At 40.2% G+C, this 12452-nt stretch overlaps 1 protein-coding gene across 6 annotated transcripts in view; it reads left to right on the forward strand.

Moving 5' to 3' along the window:
- Positions 1–12452, forward strand: part of si:ch211-196i2.1 (collagen alpha-1(I) chain) — a 104512-nt gene that overhangs the window by 16722 nt on the left and 75338 nt on the right. The window contains exons 1-2 of one of the 6 annotated variants that reach the window (XM_037116561.1): positions 4903–4944; positions 5375–5408. The exons of 2 other annotated variants lie outside the window; for them this stretch is intronic. Coding sequence is in view for 2 of the 4 variants with exons in the window: in XM_037116558.1 (XP_036972453.1) it covers positions 4888–4944 (57 nt within the window). In the remaining 2 variants the exon portion in view is untranslated. Of the gene's footprint in view, positions 1–4887; positions 4945–5346; positions 5409–11338; positions 11476–12452 lie in introns of those variants that run through there. 3 more of the 6 variants (XM_037116558.1, XM_037116560.1, XM_037116563.1) reach the window with 3 other exon arrangements.

Below are 12452 nucleotides of genomic sequence, written 5' to 3' on the forward strand. Positions count from 1 at the left end.
ACTTCCCATATTTCCACCCCAGTTGAGAAGTATGTAGATGTCAGTGTTCCAGCAGGCTCATTACCTGACTCACCAACTCCCTTGGCCATCAAAAAGCCCCTTTCTGCTTTCCTCATCTCATGTAAAATACTAATTTTCAGACTGTTCTGCTCTCCCCACCCTGTGCAGCTTTGTTTTTCTAACTGGTATGTAACACACATGTAGCACAAAAGCCGTATCCTTCCATCTGTTTGCATGTTGAACCGACACATTCCTCATCTGGCTGCCTGGTTCTAGGAATTGCAATAAAGTGGTCAGGACATGGCAAGGAAGGAACAAGCATTTAGATAGTGTTAATGAGCATGTAATCATGAATAATTGCCTCATATTCCTACATTTTAGTGGTTCTTAAGCTTAGGCCTTTAAATCTCACCTAATACCTATCTTAACCTGGTTAAAAGTAGGTCTAATAATTCTTGTAGGATGCAGGCCAGTGGATTACCACAGGTGCTGTTAATGTGCCTGGTCAGAGTCCAGCTTTGGGGACTGGTGTTTGCAAAGACGACTTCTCCAGATGTACTTGGAGTTTGTATGCTAAGGCCTTTTCACCCCTTTCATCTGTGCTACAGCCTCCAAAGGTTGGGTCCAGGGATGGATCTTGTCCCAGGAGCTGGATGTGCATTGTGCCTTTGTCAGTGAGAAATGAAATGTCTCTCATGCAAAGCAAACTGCCAGGCTCACATCTGTGAAAACATGCAGCTTATTTGGTTTTGTTGAAAACTCTCATTGGACAGGGACTTTGGCTTTAACATGTAGGTCTTATTCAGTAGTTATGCAGTTTGACTAGAACTGCAGCTTGATAGATCATTATTGATCCATCCACCATTTAATTGGTGAACTTACTGCAAAAAGATAATACAAAAAATAATGCTATGTATGTTAAATAATACTATTATTACAAAGCTTAAAATAAAGCAAATCCCTTATTCTGCCTGACACAGCCTCATTCTATGCAAGTTTCATTTTATAAATGAATTGATTTATGAGTTAATTGTTTCAACAGTACAGCAGTGAGCAAGCAATTGATGATAAAACATATATCTAGGTTAAGAGTTGCTTATTTGGGTGTAAAAGCGATCGAGTTACTGTAATACAATTTCAATTGTATTTCAGTGATATTTTTGGGACATTTTTGCAATTTGTTTGACAATTGAGAAGATACACATTTATTATCTGCTGATATCAGTCCGATACAACCTTTCCCCCGTCTTGAAAAAACAAAGCTATAGATAAAACATCTGTATGGAAACACTTTGTTTAATCTGGTCATTTAAAAAATGCTTAAACTGTAGAACAAATAGTCTATTTCTCTAAAGGAAGAAATACATAGATAACATCTTGAATCAGTTTTGCATTATTAGTTTTGCAAAGTGGCTCCGCATCAGTTACAAACACGTTTCATTTACTTAAACTTCTTCACAATAAAAGCCCCCTGTTAGTCTGAACATGATTCCTGAAACAGCTGAAAGCAAACAAGACGCTTGGCTTTCCCAAACATGTTGGTGGAAAAACAACATTGGTGGTTGCACTTTTCTTCTTGACACTCCCCATGGAGTTTCTGCAAATGTTTTATCAAGTTCGTGGTGTTGAAGTTTCCAATGGGAAGCTGTTTTGCTTTTTTCTTCCATTAGCTTACAGTAATCCATGCAGCTGACATAATGAGAGTCTCACTCAAGTTCACTCCAGCTAGTCACGTGGCACACGCGGCTCTCTATAAGGCGTGTCGTGCATAGTTTGGAGAGTTTAGGCTGATAGATCGGATCAGATCATGCATTTTTCCCTCCCAGATATCCGATCCAGTTATTCTGGCCAATATTGGACTGACACCAATACTGAATATTGGCAAATATTGGGGCATCCCTAGTCACAACAAGAACCAACATATAGTGCGTGCAACAAACTTCACACTGCAAAAATGCTCTTCATAACTTACTATACATTATACACTATTAATAAACATTGAATCAGACCTGGATTTAAAAAGCTCTCTTAAAATTCCCAGCTGTATATCAAACTAAAATGGAAGTTGAAGTTTTTCCATTCAAACTTAAATCCACCTTGGTTTGCATTTAGTCACACCAGCATTGACCTTAACCTCAGAGACCTGAGGGTCAACATGCTTTGGGGCGACTGTGTCAAACAATGGAGCAAACCTCTGATGGATGGCCTGGATTCCCCACACTGCCCTCATGTCATACACTAAACACAAGAAGCTAGTGTGACACTGCCTGCACGATCTTTCTCTGGCACTTTAATGTCTTAAGTTCAAGACCTGTCAGTACATTAAAGAAAGACATTGGTGACATCCACAGTCTGCATAGTATTGATGTGCAGAAATACCTCCAAGCTCTACAGGACCATAACCATATCATTAGTGCTATTCACTCCTTCAAAAACAGCAGGGAATTTGACCCGAGGGCATGTTCATCGCCTCTCTACTTCCTTTGGAGTGCTCTGACGAATTTTTCAACAAGCAGTTTAGAAGCAGACCAGGACAAGTGTTGACTGGTGCCCTTCTATGTTTCTTTCTCCTCAAGGAACATTGTCCTGAGGAAACTCTGGTATTGTCCCGGGGAAGCTGATGTTGTGTTGAAAGCTTTAGCGTGTCAGTAAGCATGGTTGTTTTTTCATCATGGATACATGGTGTTATAAAATGCAATTTAGAGATTAACAAAAAATATTTGGATTAGTTGGACCCCTGGGTCATACTTAAACATTATTCATCCCAAGAGGGGAAATGAGAAAAATGTTCAATGGGGCTCAGCATAGTCATAGAAAATTAAGTTTATTATTCTTGATATGAAGTTATTTTCTTCCTTTTTCCTTAGATCTTTTTATAGGCCTCTTCAAATGTAAAAAACAATGTTTTTCCCTTGTTACGGGTTTTTTGTTTTATGTGAAATAAGTAAACTTTTATCTAGAAATATGTATGTAGGTTGATTTGGCAAACTTGATTGCTGAAAGCAAAAGCAAACCGTCGAGGAGATAGTGTTTCAGAAACAACAGAAACTGAAGGAGCTAACAACAGCACAGCAAAACAAAACCTGATAGTTTCAGTAAAGAAGACAATCAGTAATCATTCTTTTCCCATCAGTAGTTCTCCACAACACACCACATATCACTCATTGTGAATCCTTCATGTTTTGGGATGCAACTTAAATCTCACAGTAATTAATGTTATTTTTCCAAGATGGCGAAGTAGCCGCTGGCATCTCTTTAATAGGGGCTGCAGCCCATCACAGCATTTCTTCCCCTTCCCCCTTTTCTTTTTTAATATGTGAATGCCACAAAAAATATTTTTAAAATAAGATAAAACCATGTATCATTCTACTCCAAAGCCAGGCTAGAGAGGTAGGTTTCAAGAATAGATTTAAATATCTGGACACTTTCAGGCAGAATCAAAATTTACTGTTTCCAGAAATTCACATTCTATTGTACATGTCTTTAACTTCCTACTGCTACAACTCTGGTTTCAATCTCTGTCCAGGTTTCTTTTGTTCCTATAGCTGTGTCTTTCTAACCCCATTCCTCTTAAACATAGTCACTGTAATTCTCCCTTCAATGTCCACATATTTCCTGCTTTTCCAGATGAGGAAATGTTGTGGGTTTTCGAGACAAGGGCCCATATCTACCGTGTCTTGTGTCCTGCACCAGTCAATGGGTCTTATTACACACAGGCTAACAGCATAGCTGTTATATCCATTCAGTCTACTTAATTCCCTCCATGTCCTGCTTTGGGCTGTAGGCCCAGTTAACAAGCCTGTCCTCACACAAACACAGATTTAACATAAGCTCACCATATCCTCTGTAATGTACACCTCTTGAAATAATATCCCAACATCGGATCTCTTGGTCTCTGATAGCCTCTTAAAGTCAGTGGTCTGGGACAGTACTGACAGAGGGTATTTCCATTAGCGTGCTGCATCTGTGAATGTTTCAAGTCTGCTGTTCACTTAAAGCTTAGTGTGGCACTAGGTGTGCGCATCACTCAAAGCTTTGCTGATGACTGACTGATTGAGATGTTTAGGAACACAGTTTCTTATGTTTCCTGTGTTCACTCCAACTTTCCATCTCTCATTTCCTACTTATCTCGTTTTCCACCAGGGCAGGTGGAAGTCTTTAATCTTCTGCCTATTTCGGCCGCCCCCTATACCGCAACAGAGCCCAGTAATTGTAGCAGCACAATAATTGAGCTATCTCCTGGTCCGTCTCAGACTATTAGAGTAATGTGATCCCACCGCAGGACAGCGTGGCAGCCGTCCCTGCTTCCCCTGATTACGGTTGCTGGTGGTTGGCCAGACCAGGAGGTGGTGGTGGGCGGGAAGAGTTTGATTTAGATTCGAGGGAGGATGTCTTATCACGTCCTTGTGGTTATTGCAGCAGTAACCAGGCACGAAAACATACTGGTTTACCACATACTGGCATGCCTTCTTGCAAAGAAGTTTAATTTAATAGGGAGGTACACAACATTTGGAAAAGGGTACAGCTCAACTACTACTTGACTCATAAGCAGTTATTTGTTTATGTATTTTACGTATTACTAATTGTTCTACATTCTTCACGTTGTCCGCCATTTGCTGCTTGGCAGTCAGCATACGGTGGGCTTATCTGAGCTTGTTTGCTGAAAACATCTTCACTGAAGAATGAACCATGCAGTAAATGTGATATTGAACCAAAACTATAAGTTAATTGAGAATGAAATGCTCCATAAAGCTTGTGGTCAGCCGGTAACACTGTGTCTAAATTATTCCCTCCATAAAATATAGCAACTGTGATACTCCTTTAGCTCAAATCTGTTTGCTAAAACTGCACAGTGTCTTGAATAAAATAGAAATTGTCTGTGTCTAGGAAGGAAACGGGCCCCAGCTGATCAGCTCATGAAATCAGTGTCATACACAAATTCTGGTAAGAGATGGGAGAACATGCAGTGTTTCTGTAAAGTTTGATTAACTTTGGAACAAAAAAATCACTGGTTATATTTCGTTAGATATGATGACCCTTTCATTTGTCTAGGGACAGGATTGAGAAGATAGTGTAGAATTCATAGAACTCTATGAAATTTCTATTGTTTTGTGTGAACTTTATTGTAAAATGTACCTATTTTAAATATTAGACCATGCTTTCTAGTGGTCTGGATGACTTACTTTGTAATGTGACATCATGAGCTAGCATGTCCCGTTATCTCTGAGACATAACCAGTTCCCATAGTACATTTCTTTGAAGCCCTAACCTACATTTGTATTACACTTATGGTTTATATATGCACATTGACTGTTAAAATGTTATGATGTTATGATGATCCCTTAGTCCACGTATGTTCGATTGCTTTTTGAAGGACGTCTGTCTGCGGTCTGTCCTGATTGGGCCACGTAAGTTCACAACCCAACATGAGAAAGCTCCCCCATTGTCTTGAAAGATAACCTGACCCATTACTAAACTATATAGTTGGCCACAGCCCAAATGACATATTGACATGCATCCATAATAGATCACAAAGTAACATATAATTTAGCAATCTAAACAATGAACTTTTTACATTGTCTTTTGGCTAGTTACAGCTAATTGGTGACTGCAAAACCTGACTTCCCTTCTATCTAGCAGGCTAGTTTTACCTGTTTTCAAATTGCCTGGGGTGGACTGAGTTAGAGCTGAGTGTCAGCCAAACCCAATAATTAATTGCTGGATCTCCAGAGAGTCACTAAAATAGAGGAAGTATAGACTGGTTTTATTCTGGCCTCATGCCATTCTCTATTGTTGGCTCCTGGTAGACCTGAGCTTCGGTACCTACTGTAACAGTCTGATGTAAAGTCTGTAAGCTCCTTTCATGCTTCACTGATATCTGAGCCAAAAGAAATTAGTACAATCGAGAGAAGTGTGTCCAAGGCTCAATAATTTGGGAGTCCTGAATGTGGACTTGGCCTCACTCTGCTCCTCAACTCAAAAGTCATTTCCAGGGAAAATCTGATGTTCATGTTCACGCTGAAGCATCATCCCTCTGGAATGAGAATATTTAGATGCCGCACATACTCAAAGTTTTCTTTGTTTCAGTAATGTAAAACGCTTTTTTTAAATTTTGGTTTTAAATTGTCCCATCCTTTGAATGTTTCAGTGAATCATTTTTCATCACTGAATTTTTATCAAGAATGTATGACTGCATTGTAAGACCGTATTCTTTTCTTGATGCTGATAGTTGGGAAGAGTCCATAGATGATTTACATGCTGTAGTTACTGAGAAGTGATTGGATAAATGCCATGTATAGCCAGCAGCTATAATTTTTTTACAATGGTTTCAAATCTGCCTGCACAACAGTCAATGGCGTACTCAGTTTGTGAAGCCACTGTTGTATTGCCACTTGCAAATTAGCTCAGAGCGATAGATGACAGTCTTTGGTTCCAGAAGTTGTGAGTTCAAGTCTCAAGTGGTTCAAAATGAACGTTGTTGTCAAGTGTCTTGTCTTCCTATTCTCTTGTTTGTTGCTTAAATTTGCCAAAAATAGCCCGGACCCGACCCATCGCTATGCAGCAGCTATAATGTTTTTTCTTTAAGATCATTTTTTGCTTTGTGGTTATTGGTCATATTTTGATTAGTCTACCACCACTCCAGCACACCTGTTCACGCAGAGTACGTGAACGCCTCACAACTATGCAGACCTGTCTGGAGGGGAACGTCTGAGGGCTGAGATCTGACTATTAAATGATTATTTTTTTCACACGAACCTAGTAATCATAACTGCATTGCGTGCAGAGCCTGGCAATGACATTCCTTTTATTCCTGCTATTCCTGTTAACCATGAATTTCATTGTCAACTGTTGTGTTGGAAACCTTCTAGATTAATCAGTTAATCATTTGGTCTGTTAAAAGTAAAGAGGAGTGAAAATGCAGAGCAGCGATGAATTAATCCACTAACCGGTCCAGCTCCACTCCGTATGGGCAGTGGAGCTGATAGGTTTCACTCTAGTCTGTATGTTTACTTCTACTGGCTCTGCTGCGTTGTGTATCTGCGTTTGCAGCTCCAGCAGTCCGGTTGCTGGACGATGGATGACAGAGCAAAACTGTACATGGACATCTGTGCTTGTGTGCATTCAGAGTCAGTGACTAAGCGTTGCTGGCTCTCTTACATCTCTTCCATGGTGATTGATGGAATTCATGTAGCTTCATAGTGCAGTGCAGAATGCATGAGAAACACATGTGTGTCTCATAATCAAAACCAGTTTTGAAAAGATCATATGTTTGAGTTGCATAATCCTTTCTGAGAGTTTGTTCCCAGATAGTTAACTCTGCATTGTGTTTGAAGTGCAGACATGTACAGTTCTAGATGATCATCATCGTTATCTAAAACTGACTTTAATCCATTGTTAGACATCTATTGTAGTCACACATTGAATCATATGAAAGTGTTTTAGATGTATGTAAATCAAAGTAGTTCTGGCAAATAGTACTTGTAGTATCGAAGTAGAGTAACTACTATATTGTGGCATTTTTACTATTTAGCTGCATGTGTTACTGCATATAACAATGGTGGATCATGATTAAGGGCCTCCATTTGTTACACAGACTGACACTGACACTCCCTCTAATCACAAAAGGGACTAAGGAGAATTATGGATAGGATCGACACGTCAGGATAACACAAAAGACACAAGACTTCCGAGTGATCGTGCACAGCTGTTGTTAATGTTTGCCATTCTCAGTACTCTTTCCCTTGTGCTCATCTCTCCTTGTTAACGTCTTTGGCTGGTGCTTGTTCTCTTACCACTTAGAAACTGTGCCTTGCTCATTAACATATATTGATATTGTTATTATCACAGGCTTTTACACTGCTGCAAAAATACTGTCATATGTGAATGTATCCAGTCACTGAATCCAGTACAGAGGTATTAAAAAAAAGAACAATGAAAAGTAGAGAACAATCTCTACATTCTACTTACAGAAAGGCGGATTGTTAGTCGCATTTGCCCCGGTGGTCACGCCTACCACCTGTCGCAGCAGCAGAGACTCCGGGCTCATAAGCAGAGAAAACAGGCCAGGTGGTAGAGCAGTGTCAGCCAGAGCCGGCCTGTTCACTCTACCTGAGTGGACATGAGCACAGAAACACTCAGTGAAGAGGGGCTCCAATGGATGAGTCACACCAGGGGCAGCAGCAGAAGACTGGGACAGAGTCTGAAGGGGTTGGTGCATTTGCCAGGAGATGGCCATGTATCCATGGTGCCTCCAGCTGATTGTTGAGAAGAGGGCAAATATACGCATGGATTGTGAATCTGTGAGCATGGATTTACAAAACTGTTTGCAAGGATTGTGATTCTGAGATCATGGTTTACAATTCTGCTTGCACAGATTTCCATACCCAGTTTTCTATCATGTGACCCTAGAGGGACTTTGTAGATAAGGACTGAGTCAATGAGGAAATAAAACAGTGTGCCCGGTTCCAGAGGAAGTACAGAGGAACTCAGGGCCCTTATGTGCTCACTGTAGTCTGGATTTCTCACATGTGGCACATGGTGGTTGTTGACACCTTTAACTTGGCTGCAGTAGTGTCCTCTGAAAGGAGAAACATCTTTCTCACTATTTAATCTGTAGGTACAATCCAGGTACAATCCTAATTGGATTTGTATTAATAATAATAATAAAAATAATAATAACAATAATGATAATGATAATAAAATGATAATGCATTTTATTTAAAGGCACACGTAACACAACAACAGTACATCAAACAATATAAATCAGGTAACTGTGATATGGAAGTTTTGCAATTTTGAATATGAATGTGACTATATAGTGCAATAACATAATAAATAGACAAGAATGTGATTATGTAGTTAGTGTGAGACAGGGTATGCCACTTGGAATAAGTGCGTTTTCAGGCGGGATTTAAAGTTAGAAACAGTGTTGGAATTGCAAATGTCTGGTGGGAGAAAGTTCCAAAGGGGGGAGGCAGATTGACTGAAAGCTATTGACCCCATTGTTGTTAAGCTGGCATATAGAGCAAAGAGCTGGATGGCAGAAGAGGATCGGAGAGTGCGGGAACGTGTGTAGATGTGGCAAAGTTCAGAGAGATACGATGGTGCCAGGTTGTGAAGGATCTTGAAAGTGGGGAGTAGAAACTTAAAATCAATGCGGGATTTGATAGGGAGCCAATGAAGTTGCTGCAGGGCAAGAGTGATGTGTTCAATCGAGGGAGTTCTGGTGATGACACCCAGAGTAAACTTCTTTATTCTACCTCTGTGATGCATAGTTTTTTTCTTTTCGCCTGATGAGAGTGAGCTTGAAGGATGTAACATGCAGGATGTTCAAGCCCGATCTTGCATGTGCCCTTAGTAACTTGTGAGATGTATGTTGAAATTCACAGCCAATCCAGGCAGGTAGGTAGCTGTTTTCATTGGCAAAATATCTAATACCCACTGTGTGGGGCACCTTGTTAGCTTAGTGATTATAGCACATCGTAACAACTGTTGCTGGCTTGGTTTGATCTAGTGCCCTTTGTGGTATGTTGTGCTCCATTTCCTGTCAGCCTCTACACACTTTCAAAGAAAAAAAAAACACAGTATACTTTATTTCCCTTAAGAGTTTGTCAAGACTAAAAAAGGAGCTAAAAGAGAGAGATTACTGGATTTAAGAATAATCAGGTGGCTTAAATAATAAAATGAATGATAATTTTGCTCAATACCTGCTTGATGTGTTAATAAGTAACTGTAGCTAGAAAGTCAGTATATGGTGGTGTAGTTAAATATTGTTTTGACATTGTGTTTTCACCTCCTCCAAAGTGGCCCAAAAACTCTTTACTGCAGGTTTAATCATAGACGGACTAGTAAAAAGTATTACAGGGTTGTATCATGTCTTATGATCAATTTAGTCTGTAGATGACAGACCAAGCAACAATCTATACATTACAGTATGTGGCATTTGTGGGTTTGATTGCTTCCTCTGTTTTGTTTATTTTGAGGGTCCAAACTGAAATATGGTACACACATTCATGTCATTTTCATGATTGGCATTGTGAATGGCTGTAGAGTCTTAACTTTGTACTCTCTCACTCGTCACCCTCATATGCTACAAAGCACCTAACATTAGAAATGAGTATAGTGGCACTGAGCTAGCAGTATAGTGGCGCTGTGCCACCGTTCCATTGTCTGGGGAGAACCCTGTTTTATCAAACAAATGTAGCACCTTTGGTCCTGACTTTTAGGTTAAGGAGACATCACATCGCTCTAGGTCCGATAGGAGTTGCACCAGGAAGTTACTCACAAAAAGGAGTGGATGTTGGTTTAATTTGAACAGGTGACACTTTAATATCACTGTACAACAAATAATAACATTAACAGCTTAGCTGTGCTTTTGTTTACCAAAATAAGGCACCACAAAAAATAAAAATAAAAGAAAATAAGTGTCCATTTAAGTCAAGCTCTCCGACTCCAAGAAGTTCAGTTTTGAAAAGGAATCCCAATGTGTGTGTGTTCTCTATCAATGTCCACTCAATTACTTCATCCTCAATCTTTACTATCCAGGTAGGTGAGGATTGTGTGTGTCGTATCTGTTCTCAGAATGTGTGATTCAGATGATCTGGAGTCTTCAAGCTAGGTTCTACGGCTGGCCACAACACACCTCCAACTCTCTCGCTATCCCTCATAGAATCGCTGGGATGGGCTTGCCATCTTAATCGTCTCTCTTATCTATTTCTCTGACAGTTGATCAGACTAGCAAAAAAATTGGGACAAAACCGGGATCTGTCTGTGACTGCCGGGTCTGCCTGCGGACATCTATGTCCATGTATGTGTGGCTGTCTGCAACTGTTTGCTTCGTGTTTTGGAGGAAATTGCATCACACACAGGTGCAGACTTCTTCACGGGATACCTGACTTAGGATCACGGGAAACACAACACTTGGGGGGGAACACTGCCCCCTACAGTACAGGAGGTGTAATGAGCGTGTCTAAATAACATACATAGGGTTAGTGACCTGATTTTTTATGCAGGTTACACAAGCATTTCCATTTTACCTCGGTCTGACAAATGAACAAGCAGAAGAAACTATAGCATAGTTCACTGAATGTCCACTTTAAAGACAACAAGTTCAATTATATGTAGTGTTAGTTACAGTGGACATAACTTCAGACTGCACACAAAGACAAAAAGACATCTACTATAGGTAAATATGACCAATGACAAAATTATCCAAGAAGTCACACATTTCCTCTGATCCAGGACCCAACATCTGTTTTACTTTTGCCGGAAACAGAACAGGCATGACTGGCAGCCTCTCTTTACCCCCTCCCCCATCGTAATCGCTCTATCCTTTGATTATAGTGTTGGGGGGAAAAGCACATGAGTATGTTCTTAAGTTTTCCTTGAGGGCACAGCGTTTGCACATGAATTGTTCTTTCATGAGTACTCCCGCACAAGTGAGGCTTAATAAAGACCATCAGAGCATCAGCAGCAGTAAGTGTGTGAGAACTTTTTCCAGTTCCTGTAGCTATAATTACGTCTTATTTAGATATTGTAGCATTAGCAGACCCACACTCAGTATGACAGTGAGGTTTGTGGATTGTGTGATTGATGTTGATGTGATCATTATGGTTCACTGCAGTTTGTAGATTGTTGAACACTTGTGTAATTGTGGGCCTCAACAATGGCTGATTTGGATTATTTTCAGCCAAAATATCACTTACGCTCCTTCAGGTGTCTTATGGAAGCTCACTGCATATTACATTAATGTTTGTCGTGTGTCATACACATGAAGCATTGTGTTGGCAAACTGCTGAATTTGCCTTTGCAATTACCTGATTGGCATCAGGTGCTTCATTCATTCTTCACCGTCAGTATTACATTCACTAGCTGCCTGGCTATCAGCTGAAAGAAACATCTAATCATGTCCATGGAGGTTCACATTGAGTCTATCATTACCTCAAACTCTGCTGATACCTTCATCCAACGTTATTTGTTGCTGCGCCTGCTCCCAGTCCAGCTATTCTGTTTCAGCCCAAAGTGAGTTTCAGGGACCAAGCAGACACCTAACAGGGAGTTTCATCTGATCCTAGATTAAAAAAACGATAATAAAGTAGCTGTCAGAGGAAAAAGCATGTTCTTCTGAAGAGAAACTCTCAGTCCTGCTGTGTGTTTATCTTCACCGTAAGCTATTAGCTCTGGTAACTGTTTGCTCCCTTAGCCAAACACACCACAGGACTCTGGTGCTTACTCCCTGTTAACAGCTAACTAGCTCTCCCCCTGCCAATTTCAATATGGATTTGCATATCCTTATCCTATTGGTTTTACCAGCATCAACATATTTGCCAGGTCCTGATCCTAATTTTGACTGATATTAAATGAGGACCCAGTGACCATGGCTCCTTTTCTACCACAGCAGTGCCTGTTAAGAGAAAGCTAAATGAAATAGAATAATGTAGAGAGACAGTGAG

Source organism: Acanthopagrus latus, chromosome 12 (genome assembly GCF_904848185.1).
Source record: "Acanthopagrus latus isolate v.2019 chromosome 12, fAcaLat1.1, whole genome shotgun sequence".
Classification (NCBI taxonomy): Eukaryota; Metazoa; Chordata; class Actinopteri; order Spariformes; family Sparidae; genus Acanthopagrus; species Acanthopagrus latus.